The 25,976-nt window shown below is 32.9% G+C and overlaps 3 protein-coding genes across 6 annotated transcripts in view; 1 reads left to right on the top strand and 2 right to left on the bottom strand.

Annotated features, from left to right (window-relative positions):
• The window catches only part of LOC148235745 (uncharacterized), a 129,646-nt gene extending 111,375 nt beyond the window's left edge, over positions 1-18,271 (top strand). Inside the window, exons 3-4 of the mRNA XM_088184356.1 lie at positions 15,394-15,507; positions 16,068-18,271. Of these exons, the coding sequence (XP_088040482.1) occupies positions 15,394-15,507; positions 16,068-17,175 (1,222 nt within the window). The 3' untranslated portion in view covers positions 17,176-18,271. The remainder of the gene's footprint in view (positions 1-15,393; positions 15,508-16,067) is intronic.
• Positions 18,272-20,364: 2,093 nt separating this feature from the next.
• On the bottom strand, positions 20,365-21,143 carry LOC148235744 (ADP-ribosylation factor-like protein 16). Its single transcript, XM_088184357.1, has 2 exons — positions 20,658-21,143; positions 20,365-20,602 (listed from the first exon to the last, which is right to left on the bottom strand). Exons 1-2 carry the CDS (start codon positions 21,003-21,005, stop codon positions 20,402-20,404), a joined length of 549 nt encoding a protein of 182 aa, XP_088040483.1. The 5' UTR covers positions 21,006-21,143; the 3' UTR covers positions 20,365-20,401.
• A 12-nt stretch (positions 21,144-21,155) lies between these two features.
• On the bottom strand, positions 21,156-25,026 carry LOC148235743 (uncharacterized). Of its 4 annotated transcripts, none has more exons than XM_088184350.1 (5): positions 24,955-25,026; positions 24,773-24,837; positions 24,631-24,706; positions 23,182-23,261; positions 21,156-23,116 (listed from the first exon to the last, which is right to left on the bottom strand). In XM_088184350.1, the coding sequence occupies exons 1-5, from the start codon at positions 24,974-24,976 to the stop codon at positions 22,022-22,024; spliced, it is 1,338 nt and encodes a 445-aa protein (XP_088040476.1). In that variant the 5' UTR covers positions 24,977-25,026; the 3' UTR covers positions 21,156-22,021. The 4 variants fall into 4 exon arrangements, with proteins under 4 accessions (XP_088040476.1, XP_088040477.1, XP_088040478.1 ...); XM_088184351.1 differs by having other exon boundaries at positions 24,784-24,890; positions 24,955-25,012; XM_088184352.1 differs by having other exon boundaries at positions 24,784-24,837; positions 24,955-25,004.
• Positions 25,027-25,976: the final 950 nt, after the last annotated feature.

Genomic DNA, 25,976 nt, shown 5'->3' with positions numbered 1-25,976 from the left:
CGCAGTTGCATTAGGCTCGGGAGTTTCAGCCCATGGGCAACTGAGATCGAACCCAGTCTGGCGTTCGCTCCGGAGTACTGCGCACTCCGGCGCTAGGCCAGACCTCCTTCCTTGGTCGTCACGATTGACGACCGTGGACGGGTCTACCGTCGCGAATTGCTGTTGATGGTCTCCGGCATCACTAACCGTTGGAGACGGAGTTGGATAGGGGAAATGGAGGGGAGAGGGTGGTTTGCGGGCAGTCGCGCTCCGCTTACCTTGGGTCTCTCGGAAGAGAATAATAAAAGACAACCTGAAAGAAATAGGGGTTCTTTTTATCATCTACTCTTTATTTTAAAGTTTTTTTAGTTTGGCGGCTTAGGCATGCTCCGATCGAAGGAGCACGTGTGGGGGTCCTAAAAAGGGTTTGTTTTTGAAAGTATCCCGCATTAGGACACAGTGAAGCGGTTAAAGAAGGTTTTGGTGGTTCTTCGGGTCTCCGGGAGATGTTCCTAGCGGCACCCTGTTGAACCATGTATGAGCGCTAAAAGTAGAAAGCAATTAATCGGGAAAAAAAAAAAAAAAAAAAAAAAAAAAAAAAAAAAAAAAAAAAAAAAAAAAAAAAAAAAAAAAAAAAAGGAATTATATAGTATTTGCGACGAGCGCTCTAATGTGGGCGAACATCTTCGCGAGCGGAATATGCCTCGCAGAAGTGCTCGAAAGCCCGAAAGTTCTTTTTAGACGCAACGAAGTTTTGATGGGTTAAGGGACCTTCGCCCTCTAGCTCAAGAGCGAAGTGGAGCTGCGTTCGCTCCTCGTCGAGGAGTGGGCAATCCCACAGGATGTGCTCTGACGTCTGGTCGTCGTGGCCGCAGGGGCAGTCGGCGTCGTCTCTTAATTTGAAACGACGTAGATATGCTCCGAAAGCTCCGTGTCCGGTAAGGAACTGTGTGGTTGCGAATCCGCATCTCATCCAGCGCTTCTCGAGGCGACTTTTCACCTGCGGAAAGAACTTAAAAGTTAGGCGGCCAGTGGCGGCGGTGCTCCATCGCCTCTGCCACTCGTCCAATGAGGCCTTTCGAACGCTGTGTTGGATCGCTCTTTCCGTATCCTGCAATTTAGACACGTTCAGCGTCGGTTGGATCGTTACTTGTCCGACCGTTGCAGAACGGCTCCTTCTTAAGTGGAAGGTCGCGGACCTTCGCTGTGCGACTAAATCTATGGGTTCGACTCCGGCCAGAATGAGGCGAGCCGAATTTGGAGCCGTGTTGTAACACGCTGTTACCTGTTTCAGGGGTGCCGTCTGAGACCCTAGCAAGAGAAGTTGAGGGTGGCCTCGCGATGCCCTCTCGGCGAAAGCACCGGCTGCGTACGTTATTATTGACACATAAATCGCCTTGTACATAGTCAATTTTGCGCGAAAGTTTAACCCCCAATGGCGGCCCCCCAATCTTAGTAGTTTTCCCATCGCGTCGCGACTCTTCTGGGCGGCCAGTCTAAGGTGGGCGGCGGGGTCGAATCTATAAGTTATATTGTAACCCAAGTAGCGGACTCGCGGCTCGAATTTTATGTATTGCCCGTTCATCGAAAAGCGAGGGGGACGACCCTTGTACTGGGAGGTTCTCGCCTCTACCTGGTTCAGTTCTCTTCGGATACCAAGACAGCTGCAATCAAAAACATCCGGTACGTTTGTTTCGCCAAGGCCATTCTGGAAAGGTATAAGCGTAACAATGGACATTTAACCCAATGTTTCAGATGTCAGCTTTATGGACACGCAGCCAAAAACTGCCACCGAACCCCACGATGCGTCAAATGTACCGGCAGTCACGCAACCGCTGACTGCTCGAAAACGGATCGTGAGACACCAGCGAAATGCATCGGATGCGAAGGAGATCATCCGGCCAACTTCAAGGACTGCCCTCGCAGGAAGGAGTATCTCGTCCAGACTCAGAGGAGACATCAAAGGCCAGCTACCGTCGCGGCTGTCGCCCCGGCTGCACCTGGACCGACATTTAACTTAGTTCAGGAGCATTTTCCCGCACTCCGACCATCCCAACCGGCTAAGAACTTCTCAGCTGCGGCCGCTAATCTCAAACAGGCTCAAAGATCACAACCAGAGCCGACAGCAGCACCAAACACCGGCGCAGAGGATGCCCCCATGTCGTCCTCGGATCTACGGAAGATGCTCCTCGTACTTCAGGAGATTCGGGTCAAAGCTGGCAAGTGTGCGAGCAAAATGGAGATAGCCATCATGATGGTAGAGTACCTTGATGTCCTCTTCTAAGAAGAAATTGAATTTGCTGACGTGGAATTCACGTGGAATTCGACACAAAACTGGCGAGCTGGAGCTATTGATCAGTGAGTATAAAATTGACATTGTCATAGTTACCGAGACGTATCTTAAACCTCACGTTAAAATATCTTTGCCGAACTTTGTTTGCCTCCGGAGAGACCGACTCTCAAGGCCAGGTGGCGGGGTTGCGATTTTTATTAAAAAATCTATAAAACACGCGCGTATAAATCCCGACGTAATTAACTTAGAATCTGTCGCGATCCAAATTAATAATAATAATAAAATCATCACAATTGCTGCCGCATACAACTCACCCGGAGACGAATTGTTGCAGAGTGATCTAGATGCTGTGCTTGGACTTGGAAGCTCTGTTATATTAAGCGGAGATTTCAACGCCAGGCACTCGCACTGGAATTGTTCTAGTACCAATCGATCCGGTACCATGCTCTTTAACTACTTGCACGATACTGACACGGATATTCACTTTCCAAATTCACACACACACTATCCTTTTAATAACATGTCTCCATCAACTCTTGATTTCGCATTAGTCAAAGGTTTTACGCCAATTTCGGGGATGCACTGCATCCAAGCTCTATCTTCGGATCATCTTCCTGTGTTTTTTGCTCTGGAAGGCGATGTTGAGGTCATCCCTGAAATATTTTTTGACTACGGAAGAGCTGACTGGAAAGGTTTTAGAAGTTTCATTGAATGTCGTCTACACGGCGCTCCACAGATATACACTTTACAAAACACCAGGCAAATTGACGATGATATTAATTTTTTTACAAATTTAATCGAGCAGGGTAAACTATCATTTATACCAACGCGTAAAAATATACCAAATAAAGTAAAATTAACTCCAGAAATTATCGAATATATAAAAATCAAAAACAGAATTAAAAAGCAATGGCAAAAAAATAGATCACCCCAACTTAAAACTTTATTAAATAAATTAACCAGTGATATCCGCGTTAAAATCCAAATAATTAAAAATGATTCATGGTCGCGTAAACTGATAAAACTAAATCCAGCAGATAACTCATTATGGAAAATCGCTAAATCAATTAAAAATAAATATTCAGACATTCCGCCGTTAAAAAATGGAGACGACATAGTAACCTCGAACATACAAAAAACTGAGGTATTAGCTAATGCATTCTCTACATCCTATGTGCTAACGCAAAATTATACGCATCTAAAAACCCAGAGTAAAGTTGATCGTTCAATTCAAAGACTTGATAAAACTAGAATAGATAAGAAAACTATTAACGAAATTACCCCGTTCGAAATTTATAACATTGCAAAATCACTTAAAAATAATAAAGCTCCGGGAATTGACCGATTAGATAACATCTTAATAAAAAACTTTCCATTTAAATGCTTTCATTTCCTAACTAACATATTTAACTTTTGCTTATCTATTGGGTATTTTCCAGGTATTTGGAAAGTTGCAAAAATAATTCCGATAAAAAAACCCGGTAAAGCTGATAGCATCCCATTAAATTACCGACCGATTAGCTTACTACCGTCCCTAAGTAAATTATTTGAAAAGATTATCTTATCACGTTTAAAAGAGTGTCTAAATAGTAAAATCATTGACGAACAATTTGGCTTCCGCGAAGGACACTCAACAACGCATCAACTTAATAGACTCACGGAGCACATTTCTGCGAATTTTAACAGGAAAAAAAGCACAGGATTTTTAATGTTAGACGTAGAGAAGGCATTTGATACTGTGTGGCATGAAGGGCTAGTATACAAACTAGATAAGTACAAAACCCCACACTATCTGATACAAATTATCCGATCATACCTCCAAGATCGAAGCTATGTCGTCTCTTTAAATAACGATAATTCGACACCGCGTAAAATACCAGCCGGGGTTCCTCAGGGGAGCATACTTGGGCCGTATCTTTATATAATATATACAAACGATATTCCAATTTTAAAAAACACCAGTCTCTCTATTTACGCGGACGATACGGCCGTTTTAACTAGTTCATATGGTCTTAAACCAATAGCAACAAAACTACAAAAATCTTTGCATAACTTAAATAAACATTTAAAAAAGTGGAAAATAAAAATAAACGATGATAAAACTGAGGCAATCATTTTTACGATGCGCCGGCAACCGTTGCCTCCGCCTTTAAAAACCGAGCAGGGCAAAAACATTGAATGGAAAACGAGTGTTAGGTATCTGGGTCTTCACTTAGATTCTAAATTAAAATATACAAAGCATATAAAAGAAGTACGGTCTAAAGGGCTTGCCGCCATTTCAGCTCTGAGACCCATTTTTAACAGAAAAAGCGCGTTGACGATTAAAAACAAAATTTTATTATATAAACAATTAATACGACCGATATTAACATACGCTTGCCCAGTGTGGAGTAATACGTGTAAAAATAATTTTAATAAGTTACAAGTAATTCAAAATAAAGCTGTAAAAATAATTTATAACACCCCATATTATACTAATTTAAAGAAACTCCACACTCGATATTCTATACCTACAATTAAAAATCACATTATTACTAATACGATAAATTATTACAAAAATATCTCGCGTGAACATAATAATAAATTAATTGCAAAAATTGGTAACTATGACAAAGACACCCTAAATTTCAAGTATAAACATAAAATGCCTAAGCACATAATGCTTTGATAGCAAATCTGTAACCACGACTTCAATAGCCCCAGTTCGTAAGTGTTATTTTTAATTTTTAATTATGTATCTTATATTTTATTTATTTTATTTTCTTTTTCTTATTGTATAAAGGTTTTAGTATTTTCTCCTTAAATTTTACTTATTAAATATTGCATATTGTTGCCTCTATTTTTATTTAAACTATTGTAATTTCGCTTGTAAACATGATAATGGCTAAAAGCCAGAAACATGTAATTTATAACTTGTATAAAACTAAATTATTTTTGAAATAAACATTTAAAAAAAAAAAAAAAAATATTACATAATATAATACGTTCGAAGGTTCTAGCAAAACAATCACTTTGTGTCGCCAGCAAGAGACCGAATAAATTTCCGTATTTTCCGCTAGAAGTGTTACGATTTTCTTCGATTGGACGCTAGCCAAGTATAAATTATTATATTTAAAGAGAAATTCAGCTCCATGGACCAATAGTGCGGATTTGATTCAATTGTATGCCCGATCGGTACATTACTTACCTCGACGTGAACTTGTGCTAAAATGCCTGAATATAAATTGAACCATACAATATATAATACAACGCGTGTATAAGTATATGAAAAATAATACGCTAATGCTTTTACCTCTTGGCACGTGGGAGGTGTAAAATTGTTACAAATTTATTCGACCGTAACAGGAATATGTCAGGTTGACGTTACACACGAGGACAATTAAAAGTTTTTTCAATCTAGAAATAAAGCTTTTTTTATATACAATATGTAAATTTTGAAACTTTCTGTAGGCAACGTTCGCATAACATATGTATGAGATGTGACTGTGAAACTGCTGTATTTTTGTTTTGTTATAACCCATAAATCAGGAATAAACAGCCTTTTAAATCGTGCTGGAGATGAATATCTTAGTTTCAGCTCGCAAACGGGAAAATATTCTGTGCTCATTTCGTGAAAAGTATTCTCTATTCAGAAAGAAAAAAAATGTACATTGATACTGCAGTGAATAGTAAGCTCGAGTTTGCACGTTATTTATCTCAAAAAGTAAAATTTGTACATACACAATTTTTACTTCAATGAAAAGTGGATGTATATAGCAGAATTTATGCATAATATACAAAAAACATTAACAGTAGGCTGATGCATAAGTTTTAACGTATTTTATGACATTAACATCCGCTTTGTTACTATTCTATAATATAATAATATATATATAGATACTTAATATATATAGTTTTATATTAACCGGAAAATATAAAATAGCCTTTGAATTTATATAACTGTAAACAAATATATTAATAAATTTTATATGGCGATGATTCATAATTATTCAATTAAAAGCTGCTCTTTTAAAAAATCTTAATTAAATTTTAATAATTGAAATCCAAATTCTACTGCTCTTTAATCATATCTGCTCTTTGAGTCTACATAATTTGTTTAAAAAAAAATTTTTTTTTTTTTTTTTTTTTAATTTTACAATGTCTTTATTTTCATAATTCGTATACATGTTTTCAAAAACATAAATATCCAATTACACAATATTAAATACCTAACCTTAGTTATTTCCTTAATTACGAAATCAAGTCTACAAAATCAAGATAATCTATGTTTAACTTTACAATGTTATTACATTTATTTATAGAGGAAAAGTTGACAAAAACCTCTTTGCGAATTTTATTTTTATATTATAAATTAAAAAAATTAAAACTAACTTTCACACCAATCTTAGACGAGCAATCTAACAAATTAACAGCTTACAACTAATTAACAATAACAAAAATATATTCAATAACGGAAAATTTATGTACTCGCCTTAAGAGGTTTACATATAATAAAGGTTTAATCGTGAGTGCCGAAGTTAGCGGCGAGCGCCTCCGGCACGAATTCGAAATCGAACAGTTGGCGCCCCTACACTCTCCGGGGACTTACAGGTATCACAGCAGTAATCACCTGGACGCAGATGGTTGAACTTCTCGGACGGTTCATCTCTTAAGATATGTTTAGGTAGTTTATGTTTATACCTAAACGGTAGGTCATTAAGGTTGTATTTGCCAATATCAGTGAGACAGGTGTTTGTGCTCTTATTGTTTTTTAAATTCCTATAGAAGTTAAAGGTCTGTCTATGGCAAAAGTCCTTTATGGTCTCCATACGTTTACTTCTGAAGTGTAGTTGGTTGAAGCTAATCCTGGGGTGAAAGTGAAGATAATTTGTTTAATAACACTAAAATGTATTAGCTACTATAATTTTTATTGTATACTTTGAAGAAGTAATTCAAATAGATTTTATTTTTACTAGTTTCTGTAATTTGCTTAGTTTTATAATGACGTTAAAAAAATATATAAATAACTTTATTCTCTTAACGAAATGTATATAATCTATTTCTTTCATGAAATTACATAAAAACGCTGTGTATTATTTCCTGAAATAATTGAAATTAAATCATCAGAAAAGTTCTTAAAATATTATATAATCAAATGCTGATTGATTTTTAGAAACATCTTATCTGTATCAATTATCATCTCAAATTTTAATTTAAAAAAAATATCAAAAAAATAGAATAGCTCTTCTTTATTTAGATATAGATGGAATTTATTGTATTAAAACTGTTTATTGAGTAACAATATACTGTTTTCACTATACTAAAAATTATACTTTAAAAGTTACGGTACCTAGACAAAACTGCACATCATGAGAGTTAACCGTTTTAACTGCACGACTCATTAGCATATAGCTGTCGGATCAGTTTGATTGCAACTTTGTAGGCGTATTTTCTTGACGATTTCTAGCTATAACAACTCTAAATATATTTTGAAATCAAAAGCAAATTATTTGTTTGTAACTGTGTTTTTATATACTGGTTTCATCGATTTCACTTTCATTTTTAAGCTCGGTTTTGCTCCTAAAAGTTTTTGTTTCGGAATATTATTTTTGCCTTGCCCGAAAAAATTATTAACGTAAAGCACGCATTTTTACATTTTGCGTATGAAATATACATTTACGCATAATAAGTTTACGATTCGTGAAGATTATTCTTATGTAAATTTTCTTACACGCTGAAATTCGTGTTTTAAAAGTTGTATAATATGTGCGAACAACGGGCGACCTTTCTTTGTTTTTGTGTTTTATTGCATTGTGCTAAAAAGATAATTCCTAAAATATCTTATGCATTACTAGATGTGTATACAAACGCCTATTTGTATTTCAACTAAATTACAATGGTAGGAGGTAACCAAAATATCCACTTTTTTATAAAAATATAAATTTAAAACACATATAAATTGACAGTGAAATATTCTTATTAAATGTGTATGCATGAAAAAGGGGAGAAATGTACTGAAATATTTTATTTATTTTATCTGATATGTTTAAATAATTTAAACATTTTCATGCAATATATTTTTTGTACAGAAAATAATGAAGTTTTGTTCATTTTATATTGAACAGTTCGATCTCTTGGATACAAACAAATATAGCAAAAAATGTTATGGTTCGTGGAACGATCAAAACGATGAGTTACTATATTAATAAAGCGTTACATATAAAAGTAAAAGCGTACGAACCTTATTTTCTTTCTCCATAACGAAAATTTACTGAAATCGAATGTGTCATAAAAAATGGCCTGGCGAGATGACACAGTGGCGCCGGCTCGCAAAAAGCGCTCATAATTTCCACTTCCACTGTCCGTGAAGGTCTCACGAACGACCTTGCCATTCGTGAAAGCCACAAGACTTTTTTTACATCGCTCTTCGACAATGGAGAGCCAAAATTGCCGAGAACCATGATCGTATTATGAATTGCAGTGCGGAACCAGTGGAACGCCATTAATTATCCTTTTTTATTAAAATACTTTTTGTTCTATATAACATAATGTATAAATAACTCAGACGAATAAGTAACAGTAAAACGTCAAAGAACAGTTGTTAAGGCTAGAGTTGGTAGGGTTCGCACAAAGGAATAGGAAACAACGTCGTAGATCGTGCAATCCGACAATCCGACCAAGTTTTCTTTCCGAATCCGACGCCGGGTAATTAATGAGGGTCGCAATAAAATTTTCTTTGCCCTTGGGAGTCATTCGTGAAAGAAGTTTCGAAACCGCTGATTTAAGACTTGCCTAATTGCCTAATAAGCATTAACTTTGAGCCTTGTAGAACGAGCGACGCTAAAGGTAGCTCCGATACATCTTCCGGTGCCTTTTATCTGCTAATAATGTCCATGTAAAGTATTGTATCAGAAAACCTGCATATTTATATTTTAAAACATTTAATTTGTAATTTAAAGATATAACAAATCCGATTTTTAAGTAATGCTGAATTCAACAATTAGCTTTTAATTAATTTTTACACTTAATCATACAAGAATGTGAAAAATCTGTTATTGCTTCATTACCAAATTAGATACTCACATCTATACAAAAAAAGAGTGAAACAATGCATTGCTTTTATTCGGAATTCAGATTTTTTCTTGACCATTTACTAATAATATCTTATTGCTTTTAAAGTGCACAAAATACGTTTGCACTATCTCTCGATCAATAATTCTGAGAATCTGCTCTTACGTTCGACATCACAATGGAAAACCTCTCTTATTACGGAACCGTAAACCTTAAGATCTACATTCAACAATATATAATACTGTATAAAATAACCTTGGCTGTTACTATTTATACATTATTATATAACCAGCTCATTTTAGTTGAATCTATGCAAATTTAAACATTTATAGGAGGGTGCATTTTCAATGTTTGACCTGGTTTCGTTTAATATAAATAAACCAATGAAAATGGATTCGCAATAGAGACCTTATTTTATATTTTATCAACTTTTTTCAATACATCCGAAATGCATCATAATACAGTATATATTTATTAATGCATGTTTTTATCAAGTACAATTTCCTTGTAATGATTTTGCAAAAAAAATTCTTATGAAATGAAATATATGCATTTATTTTCAAAAGCCTTTTATGTATTATTTTTTAATACGATATTTGTTAATTAGATGGCGTTAAATATTATGTCGGAAAAAGTTAAATATATCTTTGATAATATAAAAGCTTTAGAAACATACAATATATGTTACTCTTATATGTTATTAAATAGTATTGTACCCTTTAAAATTAGTCAAAGTATATTTTTTTATTAAATGATTATTATTATATTTTATAAAAACAAACATCTCGTTAATATATCTATCAGATAAATTTACTATCAATATTAAACGGATAATCTTATATTTTTCCACGATATTATTACTTACTACTAAAAATAGATTTATAGAAAACGAATTACACGCATTTATTTCTAGTAGACTTCTATATATTATTTATTAATAGAATAAGTGGTGAGATTATTTTTAATATTATTTAAAATTATTAAAATAAATAATGTTAGATATAATTCAGAAAATTCTATATTATTAGATAATAGTATATTTTGACTTATGCCTAAATATGTTAAATATAAATATATATTTGATAGTATAACAGCTTTAAAAACATTCATAACTAGTAATGTGCCTTCTAAAAAAATTATTTAAATTGAACAAAAATATATTTTTTTTTAATTAAATTATTATTGTTGTATTTTATTAAATCAGTATATATATTTACTATCAATATAAAATAAGAAATGACACAGTATTATAAAAAATATACAAAAATGTAAAACCTTTATGCGTTATATACAGATCTAGATTTTATATTAATTTCACTCGCTGATGTGCGTCTCATCTGCATGTATCTTAAAATTAATACAACCAGTGATTTTTACATTATATTTTTTAAATATTAGACGAAATTTTTAATGTGTTATTGTGACATTAAAATTTCAGTTTTTCAACTCCTTTGTATTTTGAGTAATGTGTTATTTAATTAATATACCTGTCTTTTAAAGACTAAAGCGCTACTTTTAAAGCCTTATAAGTAACTGATAAGGAGGCACTGTTTTAAATACTTACATATAAAATATCATATATTATATTTATTTACCAAGATAAGGAAAATGTTCATCGAAATCTATCGCGTTTTACAAAATGATAAACAATAAAAATAAATTTGACTCAAACAAAAACAGCCATAAATTGATTGTAAATTGAGCTGAGAAAACGGAAATAAAATCCCATAAAATCTTACATCAACAGGAAAAGAAGCGTAAATTATTAGAACAAAAATAACATTATATATTATTACGTAATTACAATCGCAAAACATATATGAAAGCTCTGGAATCAATAACCTATATTGATCGGCCGGTGTAAGTAGTAATTTCCGCAGGCCAATATGTCGACCTGCTGACATTCCGATGCTGAACTTAACTAAGAATCGCTGACTGAAACAGTTATCGTTTTTTGCACTTTAACTATTAATATTTACTAGTAATACATTAATAAAGTACCATTTATAAATATATTTCATGCAATAGATTCAAGCGAAATTTGCATTAAAATTCACATTTTTTATGACGACAAAGATATTTTTTAAAGCAAAAAATAACAGTGACTTAAAACAGAACACCTCTGAAATTATCTCAAGTGGTACATGGAAAGTATTTTAAAACCATCCAGAATAAATTTATATTAAAAATACAATATTTTTATGTTTTATATATTACGTTACAAATGCATTTTGTTCAATCCCACGAATTGTATTGAATATATTTTTATCTACGAACATAAATGTTCGTATCAAATTCCAATCGTTTATTTGCAACAAGATCCTATCTGTTTCTTAATGGAAAAGTTCTAATTAGAAGACGGTATATTGCTCTGGCAAAACATATCTTCGGTTAATTAAATAAAGTTTCAGATACATCTCTCGAATAAACAAACAAACCCGTAAATAATTATAAACAGTTAGCAAATCGACCGCAAGGCGACATAACGATATACAGTAGATATGTATAATTACATTTCTAATTAAATAAGTGTATAAATAGGTGTGTGTTTATCTAAAATGTATGTATATCTATAAACAGATACCCAGTTTAATCCTTGACCGCATGTCCTTGCCCATGTTAAGTGCAACAAAAACAACCGCTCTCCAGCTATATCGATTGTGTATCTCTTTTTGTTCGCACATGTGTAAAATCTGTAACCAGAGGTTGCAAAACTTTTTTTTGTACACGTGTTATATCAAGAGCGATCGTTATCGTTCAGGCAAAATCCGCTTTTAGACACTTGAGCGTTGATATATTTATTGGAAGCACTGAGGCACTTTACCTGTGTTTGAGTGGCAAACACAGATGTGTTTTAAATGTCAAACTGTTAACTTCATACATAACGCTTGACTGTTGAGTTATCATAACTACATATTAATCAAATACTATTTGCTGTATTGTAATTAGTTTATAATAAACGAGCTGTATCACTTCACTTCTCTCGATGGCAATCTGTTTAATTATATTAGATATTATAGCAAAACTGTAACTATACCAATACCTCACACCAAAACATATATACATGTATGCGATTCAGGTGCAACAAGTACGCATGTACAAGGTTATTTAAACAGTAAATATAGCGATTGTATTTCCTAAGATATAGAAGTAAAGAATTATGATTTCTTAAAAAATATTTTAAATACAAACAGCATTTTTTTACAGTATTATCTCAGCTTTTTACTTTCTCGATGGCGTTAATAATTTACAAAATATAGTTTCATAAATAAAATTATAGAATAATCCCGGATGACGCACGACCTGTTGAAAGACCATGACTTAATTTTATAGGACAGGGTCGCAACTGATGCTATTCACTTGGAAATGAGCAAACGAGGTACAATACAATTGTATACTTGAATCACATAAGAGGAAATAAAATTGTATTGAACCCAATATATAACATAACTAAACACCAGTAATAACTCTTAGTTATAAAAAATATATTGTGAGATTAAAACATATTTTTTTAGTATTAATATTTATGTAGAATATAAAAATTACTGTAATATCATTTGTATTATTTAACAGTTAAATATAAATTTCACTATGAGGAAATGCTTTCGCTTTTCTTTTCAATTAAAGTTTTACTATTTTTATTATAACATGCTATATTATATTGCCACTTATTTTTAATACTACATTAATTTAAGCCAACATTTCTTGTTTATCTTCTTCGTTATTACGAAATTTGTTATGAAAACTCCGAAATCCAATAAGCGAATGAATTTACTTTGCCGCAATATTTTTTCTCGAATTTAATTTTGAAGCTGAATCAGTCCTTATTGACGTTTGAATTTTTAACGTCGGTAATCCTCAGCGAAGGGATTTCGTCTCGTCGAGTCAAACTTTAATTACACCTACAACGTACCCAATGTGTATAAAAAAACCCGGACTGTTTTTCACATTGAAAGATACATAATTTACTGGTACACGGTTTTTCCATCGCCATTTTAACACCAACGCACGAAAAGCTTCTGTATTTATATTTTAGCCACGTAACAAATACAAAACTGTCGATCTCTGATACCTTTTTGCAAAGTTGGGCAATGCGCAATATTTTTAACGTGAGCTATTTTCATTAGTTGTGTTTAGCAACTAAATTTTATTTAAAATCATTAATAATAATAACATGCACTTTATATTTAGCTGTAGTTTTCATATTATTTTAAGGATGCAGTCTTCTCAGTTTTGTGTACCAAATGTATCGATTAATATATATGTTTAAATCATTAAAACCATGACTGTCATCTGACCAAGACCTTACATATAAAATATATTCTGGTAACTCCTCAGTTAATTTAAAATCCCAGATGTTTATAAATGCACAAAATACTATCACCACTTTTTCGTTAATCAACAACATGTATTTTGATGTGTGATGTGTGACAAAGTTCGAAACAGCTCTGGCGAATCACAGATGCGAATGTTGGTGGGCCAAATACGTCGCTTGATTATTTAACAAACAAATTATGTTCACGCATTGAATAAGTGCAGCTGCAAGATGGAACTTTTGAAGGTCGTTAGTACAAGAGGTATATGATAATTGCTGTCTCAAATTCCCAAAGAATATATTAACTCAAACACGGCCGTACTATTGAATAAACTCACTTCCATCAGAAAGTAAGACGCTTCAGTGAGAAGTTATCACTTTCACCACTTCGCTTTCGACTTGGAATAACGAGTTCAGCCAAACTTGCACTAAGCGGAACTACGCCGAACTATAGCGTTCATAAATTATACAGTTAATTTTAAAATTTATTTTAAAATATAAAAATAAAGTCGTATACCACTAAGTACTGCACAAATTTTATTTTCTAAAACTAACGCTCGGCATTAGTAACTGTCGCTGCGCAGCTTAGAAAGTCGATGTGGAGAAATATCTTGGACGAAGCTTCAGCGTATTTTTAATGCCAATGACAATGTTGTTCTAAAATGTAGTTAGACATCTACTGTTGCTTTATCGTACTGAAATTTCCAGAATTAATTATGGGATTTATGTGTTCTCGCTAGATTGTTCAATCCACTCACAAAACTATATCTTGATTAGGTATGGCAGAAATTTTATTTTATAAAACAAACAATCGGCGATAGTGACTGCCACTGCGCGGCTTAGAATAAGTCGATGTGGAGAAATATATTGGATGAGGCTAAAGCGTATTTTAAATTTCAGATTAGATGCCATGATAAAATATGCATAACTTATCAAAATCGATTTTACGACAGACTGAATTTGAATTTGCTTTGTATATAAATATAAATACGGCTCTTTATTTGTATTATATATAATATAAAAAACTGTCAAACACACTTTAATTTATTGCATGGATGATAATGTTAAAAAGTTGTATATTACTTAAATAATGAATAAAGTATTATAGAAATATGGTCAAAAAAATGTACTGAAACTAAATGAATGTTAAGTATAAATACAAAAAAAAATCTATAATAGTATATTGCCCCACTTCATTTATTGTGCAACAATGCATAATAGATTAGATAAAACGATATTGCAAAAATTACAATGAGTGTAGTTTCAAATAAAAATAGATTTACTAGAAGTATGATTCATAGATTGGAATGGTTGGATGAATGTTTTAATATTCATATATAAGTTAGAAAACAATATGCTACGAGAGTATTTAATAAAAATAAAGATTTATATAGATTTAATACTAAAAATATAGGTATAAGAAAACGAGTACGGCCAGGGGAATATTTTACGGAAGTATGAATTTGTATAATAATATTTCTAGGACAATTCACAAAAATAGAAATGGCTTAAAGAAACACCTTCGTACATTAAGAAATAAATTATAATATCCAAGTATTTTATATATTCTGTTTTATATGTATTTATTAATTTAATTTGTGTTGTGTATAAAAAAAATAGCTGTATTAGCTAAATAAATAATAAATGCATATTCAATAAGAAATGTTTTACTAAATTATAGAAAAACCTTAACAGTACTTGAACATTAAAATTTCACATTTAATTATTATTAACGTATTTGTATTGTTATTTTCAGTCGCAGCGAATCGGCTCTGAATAGTCCAACAGAGCCGGATATTTCAATGGCTGCATCCCTCACGGATCAGCCACCTGAAGCACAATCGTTGGACGAAGCCAGAAAAATTATTAGGTATTATAAATATTTATAAGGCATTATTTATTCAACCCATTTTCATACATAATATATTCAAACTGCTATCATTATAATGCCAAACTTTAAATCACATATAAGAATGGCATCAGCGATAAAGTTTGATATTGATTATTCTGATACACTTTTTATGTATAATACATCAACGCAAAGTCTGTCTCTCATTAAAATCCAAAAGAGAGATAATTTTCTCTGAAGATTTACAAACGCAAACATCTATTTGTACTAGATACATAAAACAAGCTCGCTTTGAACCCCTAATTCTTTTATCTCAAACGTCTCAATTCGGTTGGTAACTTTGTTTGTTGTGAAATTTGTCTGCACACGTAAAATACGACTTTCGAGTCATAACCGATTCATTTATATTAATTGCCAAAGTCGTATTACCTTTGATGGATAAAGAGACAATTCGGATTTAATATCCGATGATGTCGTATTAATAATAAATATATAAGCTTTCAAAGTATAATTATTAAGCAAGAGCTTTATCTAATCCTATATTGATTATTATTAATGTGTATTGTTTTTCTTAATTACAGAGATCTCAGGATGCGGTATAGAGCACAAGCACATCAGCTTTTAGTATGGCGTCGAGCTCATAAGATGCAAGAGGAGCACATTTCTAGAATTCAAAAGGAAAAAGTAGACCAATTAAAATCGCTCTCGAGTCAATTGCTCCTTTTCGAGTCGCGTCTCATTAGAAAGCAAAAGGAGATAACTGCGCTCTTAGCGCAAAGGGAGAACATCATTTTGAGACAACAAAGGATGATCGAGTCTCTGAATAACAAATTACTAGACCATGGTTTGGAGCCGACTCACCCCATAGTTGATTATAGAGATCTCATCAACGAGACGAATCTAGTCGCCGATTTTGATTCGTTGAACGACTCAGACTCGGCTGTTATAATGGAGGACGTGGACACTGACTATAGCATGTCTCACATCATGCCCAGATTTAGATCTTCGAGCACAGACTCGGTGACGGTCGTGCGGTCCATATCGGACGCTATAGATCCAAATCTGAAGTATACGTCCGTTCGGAGGTCTAACGGTTTCTTAAGGAGGCCTGAGATTTTAGAAACGGTATACAGCGTGGAGGAGGAACCCGACGGAGACGGCGGATCGAATAAGCTGAGCGCACAGAATAGCACCGAGAAGGACATCAAAGAAGCTGCCGATAAAGAAGACGCGGCGGCCATCAGCCTGGCGCAGAATAGAAGAGAAAATTTCAAGATGCGAAGCGAGAAATTGGCCGGTGATTATATGAAAGCGTGTCTGGGTACAGAGATGATCGACAAGAAGACTATAGACTACGAGGAAGGCTTAAATCAGCAGATGTGGGCTTACAGCTACGTTCCCAAGAGGCAAATATCGAACTTGGCGTCTTCGGACGATAATTTATCCGATAGCCACATCTTAGACGGCGGCTCTATTCTAGACGAGAAAAAAGGCAATCAAGTGACGACTTACAATAGAGTTATGTCGAATCACCGCAGCGTCACCAAACCGAAAGACGTTAAATATAAACGAATAAATAAAGCCAAATCGAAAAGTTTAGAGGAGCTGAGAGGCAGACTCAGAAACTGGGTCGAGAAGGGAAATAAACTGGCTGGGATATCTTTGGATCAAGCTCAGAGTTATGCTTGAGCAATGTGATAACAGCCATATAGATATTAAATAGATAACATTCAAACAAAATTTCAGAATCAAACTCACGCTATTGTTTGCCAATTGCGAGATACATAAAACAATTGCGTTATAAATCTATGCTTACCTAACAAAATTTGATAGTATCTATGTATGTCTAGTCCAGACAGATTAAACAAATATTATTTGGAATGTAAACTTAAAGGATTGGCATTTAAATGTAAACCAAATGTAACATTTACATAAGTATGTATAAAAAATATTGAAATATGCATAATCGTTACCCAAAGATATTATAATTTTAGGTTTAATAAACAAGTGTATAATTCGAGGACGAAGTTCGTGCTCTATTTTCTAATAAAATATATTTTTCTATTTTCATAATAATATGCAGAGCTAATACTTTTTATGTTATTGTATTCTTTCGTTAAAATCTAATACAGGTTAATCAAAAAGTATCTCAATTTAAACCAGAAAAAAATATTACTTATTCAGTTCAAAACTTTTAAACACCCATTTTTACATAAAAATGTATGTTCCCGTCGTATTGAAGATCGAGTTGAACTCTTGTAAATTGTGTGTGACTAAAAAGCGGCTGCTTTTCTTGTGCTTCCAAACATCGTCTCGTTATTCAAAGTAAGAAGTAAAGAAGTAGCTCCGGATTAAGTCTCTGACTAAAGTGTTTGAAGGAAGTAATAGTATGCTGTGTTTTGAAAGATGAAAAAAGAACTCCATATTACCTTCCAGTTCTCAAACCTCTCCAATGTAAATGATTCAGGGTGGAACCAGACTCTTTGTTCGTGACGGAATCAAATTTGTTTATTACATATTTTATTCAGCGCATGTAATAGCGTCACCAGTAGATTCAAAATTTCGTACATTTGGCAACACTAGTTATCCTCTAAAATGCTATGTTTTACACCAGTTTTTTGTTTTCCTCTTGAACTCATTTTGATTTAGATTCGCATGAATATGCATAACTGTTATTTTGTTTGGTAACCGATAACAACTTTTCCTAATAATCACAATTCTATTGGTTTATATTTAACAATACTTGCAACGATTATGGGTGGTCCCGAAAATAGCAAAAATAAAATCCATTAAAAATATATACATACACAAAATAATATTTCACATAAATTGATTAAAAGTATTTTACTACATATCTAATGTGGTAGTAGTAAATCAATTAAAGAAGAAAGATAAATTATTATGTATTTAAATATTGTCTTTTACTAATTGTTCTTCAAATGATATATTGACTTCACAATATTTACAAATTATTTTATCTAGTTTATATTTTCAGAATAGATACAAATAGTGTATTTTATTTTTAATTGAATTCAGTCAATATTAGTATTGTTAACTTTGTAATCCTACCTATTAGATTTATTTAGTTTTTATTTTTTTCTGAAAATAAAAGTTCTTTGATGAACATGGAAAATATAATTATTAAAAATTTTGTACATACCTGTAGTTATAGCATGTATGCCAAAAAAACTTGAAACTAATTGGACGAAGCTTTACATTTATTTTTTACACGACTTTTAACTAGCGTATCGATTAGTAGAAATGGCTAAATGACAATGTTGTTCTGAAATGTAGTTAGTGAGACATCTACTGTTGCTTTGTGGTACCTGAAATTCAGTATCAATTATGGGATTTAGGTGATCTCGCTAGATTATTCAACCGACTCACATAAATATATCTTGATTTTATTTATATCCTGAAATCTCAATGAGTTCAAAATCAAGTTCCACTACGTCACGGCCCCCTAACTCTCTCGTTGTTATTTTACGATATTTTTGTTAAATGTTCCTTGCTTACGATAAAACTCTTTCATCAAAAAGCCCATAATTCTTAACAAGCTCCATTTTGTTGACTCAAAACATATAATGCATCAAATAAACGATACTACTCCGATTATTATGCTTATCCGAAAGCGATCGAAATTCGGTACAGTCTGACAAAATTCATTAGTATTCATATAACGTGCGACACATTCTGGAAGAAGCTCGTCGGTGTTCGTCTCTGAATATAGGTTTAAACGTTGAGTAAACGGGAATACATTTACATTTACAGCACGTGATTTCTAAACAAAAATATTTTTAGCCTATACAAAAAAATTATAATAAATCTAGAGACGAAGCAATGTGGGAAATCATACAATTTATAAAACATTTTTTTCACTAATATGTCGAAAATTTTAGTTGTATGATATTATTATAAATATCAGAACACAAATGGGAATTTTAGTTTTAAAATCCGACAGGCTTCTTCGAAAAAATGTCGCAATGTCGTAAAAAAACTAGTACTAAAATACTTTTTTCCAATATTAATATTTTATCTAAATTGACTTTTTGATAGAATTTTGCCTTTTGAATCACTTAATTTTTTAATGCACGCTTTTTCTTAAAAATAACAATGCCAATCAATGAAGTATTTATTTTTGTGTATTACCTAATTGTATCTAGTTCCTTTCTATACATATTTCATTTTGTACGTGCATAAATTTATATTAAAATATGTAACACATAATATTAAATGACAAAATGATCTCTTTTCCTTAAAAAAAGTATTTTAAAAATGATTGTATATTCATATGTATGCATTTTGTAAATAAGCTATAAGTGTATAAAACTATATTTTAAAAATGTGTGTAAATTTCGATCCAAAGATGTGAAGATAAAACCATTGGAAAGTATGTAACAAATTAAACATATCAAAATTTAAGATATACATTATTGTTTATTATGATATATTAAACATGTCTTCAATAAAGATTATTATTATATACATAAATGATTAAATTTATAAAAAAAACAATAGATATCCTCAAGCTTTGCTTAATGACGTCGATTTAGGTTCTAACATGATTGTATTATATAAACTCGAGTGAATGTTAAACGAGCCTAACATATAAATATGTAAGTATATAAACGACTTAGCTTCTAAGAAACACTATGATAGCAAACCAGACATAAATATGTTTTATTGACGGTGCTACAAGTATTGATTGTCAAAAATATAGTTGATTTATATAATTAAAATGTAAAGACTGATGTCGAAAAGAATATAAAAAGCTATCAAGCTGTGTCAATTTGAAATAATCTTAAATCGCATTACATTTTGCACATATTTATCTTTTGCTTATAATCGTAATATGTTTAGAAATAAAAACAGTCAATCAGTAATAATATATACAACTGAAGTTTTATTGATTATCCTAGTACAGCATTTCTACTTTCTTTATCCCAGTGACCCATTCGTATAATTTTTCAACACCTTCACCGTCAATTGCAGACGTCTCTAAAATTGTAATGTTTTGCTTGACTTCCTTCTGTAAACGTTTCAATTGTAACATCAGCAATGCTTCGTTTCGCATTTGTCGGTAAGCAACATCCATTTTCGTGAGTACCAATAAAAACTACAAAAAATATTATAAATAAATTCATATTTAAGCAAAATAATTTTATTTATACCTTGCATTGCTTCAATTTCGGTTCTGCCAACAAAGTATATAGCAGTACTCCAGCTGCGGATATCTGACATAGATTTGACGTATCCACAACGAATATCACTTTTTTAATATTATCAAAATAATGTCTCCACAAAGGAGACATCTCTCCGCCGACTTCCCTAATATACAAATATTTATTTTTACCCTTTTCAGGCATATAGATTCTAAATATATTTGTACCTATTGTTGGAACTGAACTGTACGTATTATCGATGATTTCAATTTTTTGCAATTTTTTCAGAAGCATTGTTTTTCCAGTGTTTGGAGGTCCCAAACACAGTACTGATATATTAATCTCCATTAAATCCATTTTAAAATTATTATTATACAGTGCTATTACAGAAACAAGGCGCAACTTATGTTACTACAGATATGACACAAAGCTCCAGCATTTGTTGTTTGATCAATATTACTCGAGTGGTAACTAACGCACATTGTACAATAAGAAAATATGAAAACATTCATTGATAAATTATTTATTTGATAATTAAATATTTATAAATATATAAAGCAGAAACATTTTTCTTTTAATTACACTTTTTTTAAATAAGTTATAGCGATCAAAAACATTTATAACTGTATGTATGTAAGATTTTGGGTCCCGATTGCTGTCAAATGTGGTTACAATTATTTAACAAAGATCTCGCCAAACAAAACAGAACTGAAATCATAACGTTGGAACACAAAAGTTTGCTTACAATTACTTGAATAATCAGGTACTTTCGAAAACCATTAATTATCACAACAAAAAACTTTTTATATCCTCTTTGGTACTTTCCTGTAACAATGGCCATTTTTTAATATTCTTTTGGGTTTAGTTTGATTAAGTATATTTATTGTAAAATTAATGTCTGCAACTTACCTCATATCAAAAAACTTATTCTTACAAGCGAATCTTGTCTTTTTTCGATATGTTTTATTGCAAAAATATACAGTAAGCCAAAAAGAATATTAAAAAAAAATCCCCGATAACAGAAAAGTATAAGATTCTATATAAGATTCAAATCACACATCAAGAAGCAATACTTTTGACCTTGCACACCAAATACATTATCGGATAGTCGCCCACAAATGGCCATCTAAAAGTTACGCTTTTACCAAGAAAGTACTAGAGGTGGAGCTAAACAATAATGCTATTGATCATAAATTGGCCTTCTCTCCTATTCATCTAAGCTTCGAAAGACCAGTATCAAGGACTTGACACTTAATCACACCACACTCACTCTTTCAAGACTCGCCAAACGACTACTGATTGTATTTTAACTGGTGACTAACTTCAAAATATTTTTTATTTATTTATGAATTAAAATATAAAATACGCAGAAATCATTTTAAATGAATAGGCATATGACGTGTGAGGTTATATTTCATTTTAAATGCTTTTCCACATATGTTACATTCAAAATTATACAAATTACTGTGAACACACTTTATGTGTCTTGAAAGTTCATTCCGAGTTTTGAATGCTTTATTACATTTATCACATTCAAATTGAAAAAAATCATTATGAAATTGCATATGCTGCGTCAAGGAACCTTTGGTTTTGAATGCTTTACTACAGTTGATACAATGAAAATCGAGAGAGCCTCTATGAATTTTCATATGACGTAAAAGGTTAGCTTTTGTTTTAAATTTTTTGTCACATTCACTACACTTAAAACTATAAAATTCATTATGAATTTTTATATGCCCTGAAAGGTTATTTTTAGTTTTAAATGCCTTTCCACATATTCTGCATACAAATTCCCAGGTTTTTTTATGAGAATTCATATGTAATGAAAGATTGTTTCGAGCCTTAAACGTTTTTCCACATTTAAGACATTCATGGTTGAAAGAATTCATATGAATATGCACATGCCTTAAAATTTGATATCTAGTTTTAAATGCTTTTCCACAATCGCTACATTCAAAATAATAAGAATCGCCATGAATACTCTTATGTCGATAAAGGTTATGTCTAGTCTTGAATGCTTTTCCACATATAAAACAATCAAATTTATAAGAATCACTGTGGATAACCATATGCCCTGAAATTTCATTTCTACTTTTAAACGCTCTTCCACAATTGTCACACTCAAAGTCATAAGAATTACTATGAACATTTATGTGCGTTGAAAGTCTGCTTTTAGTTTTAAATGCTTTTCCACATTTGTTGCATTTAAAATCAGAGGAGTCCCTATGAATTATCTTGTGCTTTGAAAGGGCGCTTTGAGTTCTAAATGCTTTTTCACATTTGCTACATTGAAAATCACAGGAGATTCTGTGAGTTTGCATATGTTGTACAAGGTGACGTTTAGTTTTAAATACTTTTCCACATGTTTCACAATCCTGCGAATCTATAAATTGTTGAGTATAATCCTCAGATTTCTTACAATGGCGTATATCACTTGAAGGTATTAAACATTTTTTTCTTTCTTGTTTCTAAAAAATCAATAAATTCAAATAAGTAATGATTAATTTTGGTAATGACTCGATTCAAATGCTACCTTTGCTTTAATAAAATCATTCCTACGTTGGTGAGATAAATCATTATTAGTACCAAGTATATCTTTAATGTCGTGATTTTCTGAAAAAAATAGAACATGTTTTACATATGATATTGTTGCAATCCGCGGGCTCTCGCGCCTGCGTCGGGACTCACGCGCAGATTGGCAGTAAAGTGCCTATCGGTCGCCACGCTCGGGTGTAGTGCTATCGCTCCTCAGAAATGGTGCCCTGTTAACTGAATTCGCGTGTTTTCATTTTTCCAAAGGCTCTGATGTAACGACCCCACACAGGCTCACGTAACACTGGTGTCAGAAGTGTTGCATCAAGATGCCGAGAAATCGCGGAGGAATCGTGGAGTCGGAGTTGGACGCCATCGCTGAACGCCACTCCCTCGTCGAGGCTGAGGAACAGAGGAGCTTCGTGCAATATCCGACATTCCAGAGCGGACGCTGGGAAGCGTTTATAAGCCGATTCACCTTCGCGGCCGAGTTGAACGAGACCGAGCCGTCTGCTCGAACACTGTGCGCGTCTCTGAGAGAGGAGGCGCTAGATTTTGTGCTGACTCTTCAGCCGAAGGTGAAACAGGAGTGGTCATCACTGACGAAAGCTTTGGAGCAGAGGTTCGGAGATCGCACATCCGACTTCCAAATATTCAATCAGCTTACGACCAGGAAATGGCGGAAGTCAGAAATGTTAGCAGAGTTTGCGGCCGAGCTGGAAAAGATGGTTTGACGACTATTCTCCGAGATGGACGAGAAGGCGCTTAACAGGCTAAGCGTCTTTTATTTTACGGCAGGGATCTCTGACCCGGACATGGAGACGGCGGCGTACAGGGCCGGAAGCGACACGCCGTTGCAAGATGTCATCACTATTGTGCAACGAGTGCACATGTCAATAGAGGCAAGCCGTGCACGCCAGCAGGCGGCCCCGCGAGAAGTTTTCACGCCGCGAAGCAAATTCACGCCGAACCAAATTATACCGCGGCGAGGAGATCATGTAAGGTGAGGACAAGGAAGACGCGGGGGTCCTAGTCGCCACGAAACGCAGAGGACCCGAGCAGTAGCCGAACCGGAACTCGGTTCGGGAAACGAGGAGTGTCCGCGTTGACAGGGGCAACAGCGGAGTACACAACGCCGCCCGCGAAGATCGGTAGAGGTTATGTTCAAGAGGACGTAGCCATTATCGCAAACGGGAAGATCGGAGGCGTGCGTTGTGCGATAACCGTCGAAACGGGAGCCAGTGTGACGGTCATCCACCCTGATGTACGAGCATTAATAAAAAAAATGAAAACACGCGAATTCAGTTAACAGGGCACCATTTCTGAAGAGCGATAGCACTACACCCGAGCGTGGCGACCGATTGGCCCTTTACTGCGCATGAGTCCCGACGCAGGCGCGAGAGCCCACGGATTTCAACAATATAAATACATTTATATAAATATTTCTAACCTATATCAATGTTGTTATCTACTATGTCTACATAGTGTTCTTTGATCTGGTCATATTCCAGGCTGTCTTCATCGTACTATTGAAAAATAATTTTTATTGTTATTCAATTTTATAATTATAAGGATTTAGTTATTAAATTTACCTCATATTTACATTCAATGTTGCTGATATATTGAAATGTTCCATCATTGTTTAGTATGCCTGATTCTACATAATAATTATACAGGAGAAAATGTCAAATTTTAATTGAATAATAGTAACTAAAATAAATACATGTAATAAATTGTTTAAAGCAATACAAATGATTTTTTAATGTAATAATACCGATTTTTACAACGTGAGACATCCTATCGTCCTCAGCTGTCACAAATCACAACAAATGCTGCTCTAAATTTTGGCCTTAACAATAATAAATTTGAGCAGTGAAATAAACATTATTATTTATATTATAAATGTATATTTTTCACGATTTGCTTCCTAAGATTTTATTAGAAGCTAATAATAAAAATAATACGAAGGCCAGATTTTAAAAATATTTAAGGGTAACACTACAAGTAAAAAGAGCATTATTGCCACAGGAACTCAAATAAAAAGGTCATAATTTTTGTAAAAAATTCATCTTGGAAATTTTTATCTTCAGAGGATAAAGTAAGACAGATTACCGCAATAGATAAGAATCCATTTCCGATTTTTTTGACGAAAAATTGTTAAAAGGGCTTAAAAAGATTGTTTAATTAAGACAATCCTCTTCAAAGAAAGATGTCTGGTCACCTTAAATATAACTATGCAATACAAATTTTGTTGATGTAATATTAAAAATCAAAGAAAGGCAATTCACTCAATATTGTTAGTACATACTACATACACATATTCAGGTCCGGTCGGTGAGATATTTTTCTTTTTGCTCATTCGCGTTTCAAATAACGAGAAAGCATGCAATTGCACGCTCTTATCTCTCACTAACTATCGTTACTCATTCTTAGCGAATGGAAAAAAAATCTTACTGACCGGGCATGCATATTTTGTTTTTATTATTTAGAAATTCCCAAAATACCACAGATATAAAAAAATAATACTAAATATTTTAATTAGCTAAATTTTGTATAAATATTTATCGAGGTTTTTCACACACTTATAACAATAACCTGAAATTACGAATAACCATTGTTTTTATTTTAGGTGGACAAATTTTAGGTCCCGCAAGTTACTAGCTATTAAAATTAGTAATGACTTATTTTGCTTCCTCCTTTCCTCTATATATGTATAAACTTTATTATGATTTAAAATTAAAAAACTACATTATAAACATTATTTTTTAAATAAATCGATAAACATTTTAAATATCT

The sequence above is a fragment of the Plectrocnemia conspersa genome, unplaced genomic scaffold, assembly GCF_051122295.1.
Source record: "Plectrocnemia conspersa isolate PC_06_02 unplaced genomic scaffold, ASM5112229v1 ptg000004l, whole genome shotgun sequence".
NCBI lineage: Eukaryota > Metazoa > Arthropoda > Insecta > Trichoptera > Polycentropodidae > Plectrocnemia > Plectrocnemia conspersa.
The sequence above is the reverse complement of the archived record's forward strand: the minus strand, read 5'-3'. Positions and strand labels throughout refer to the sequence as shown.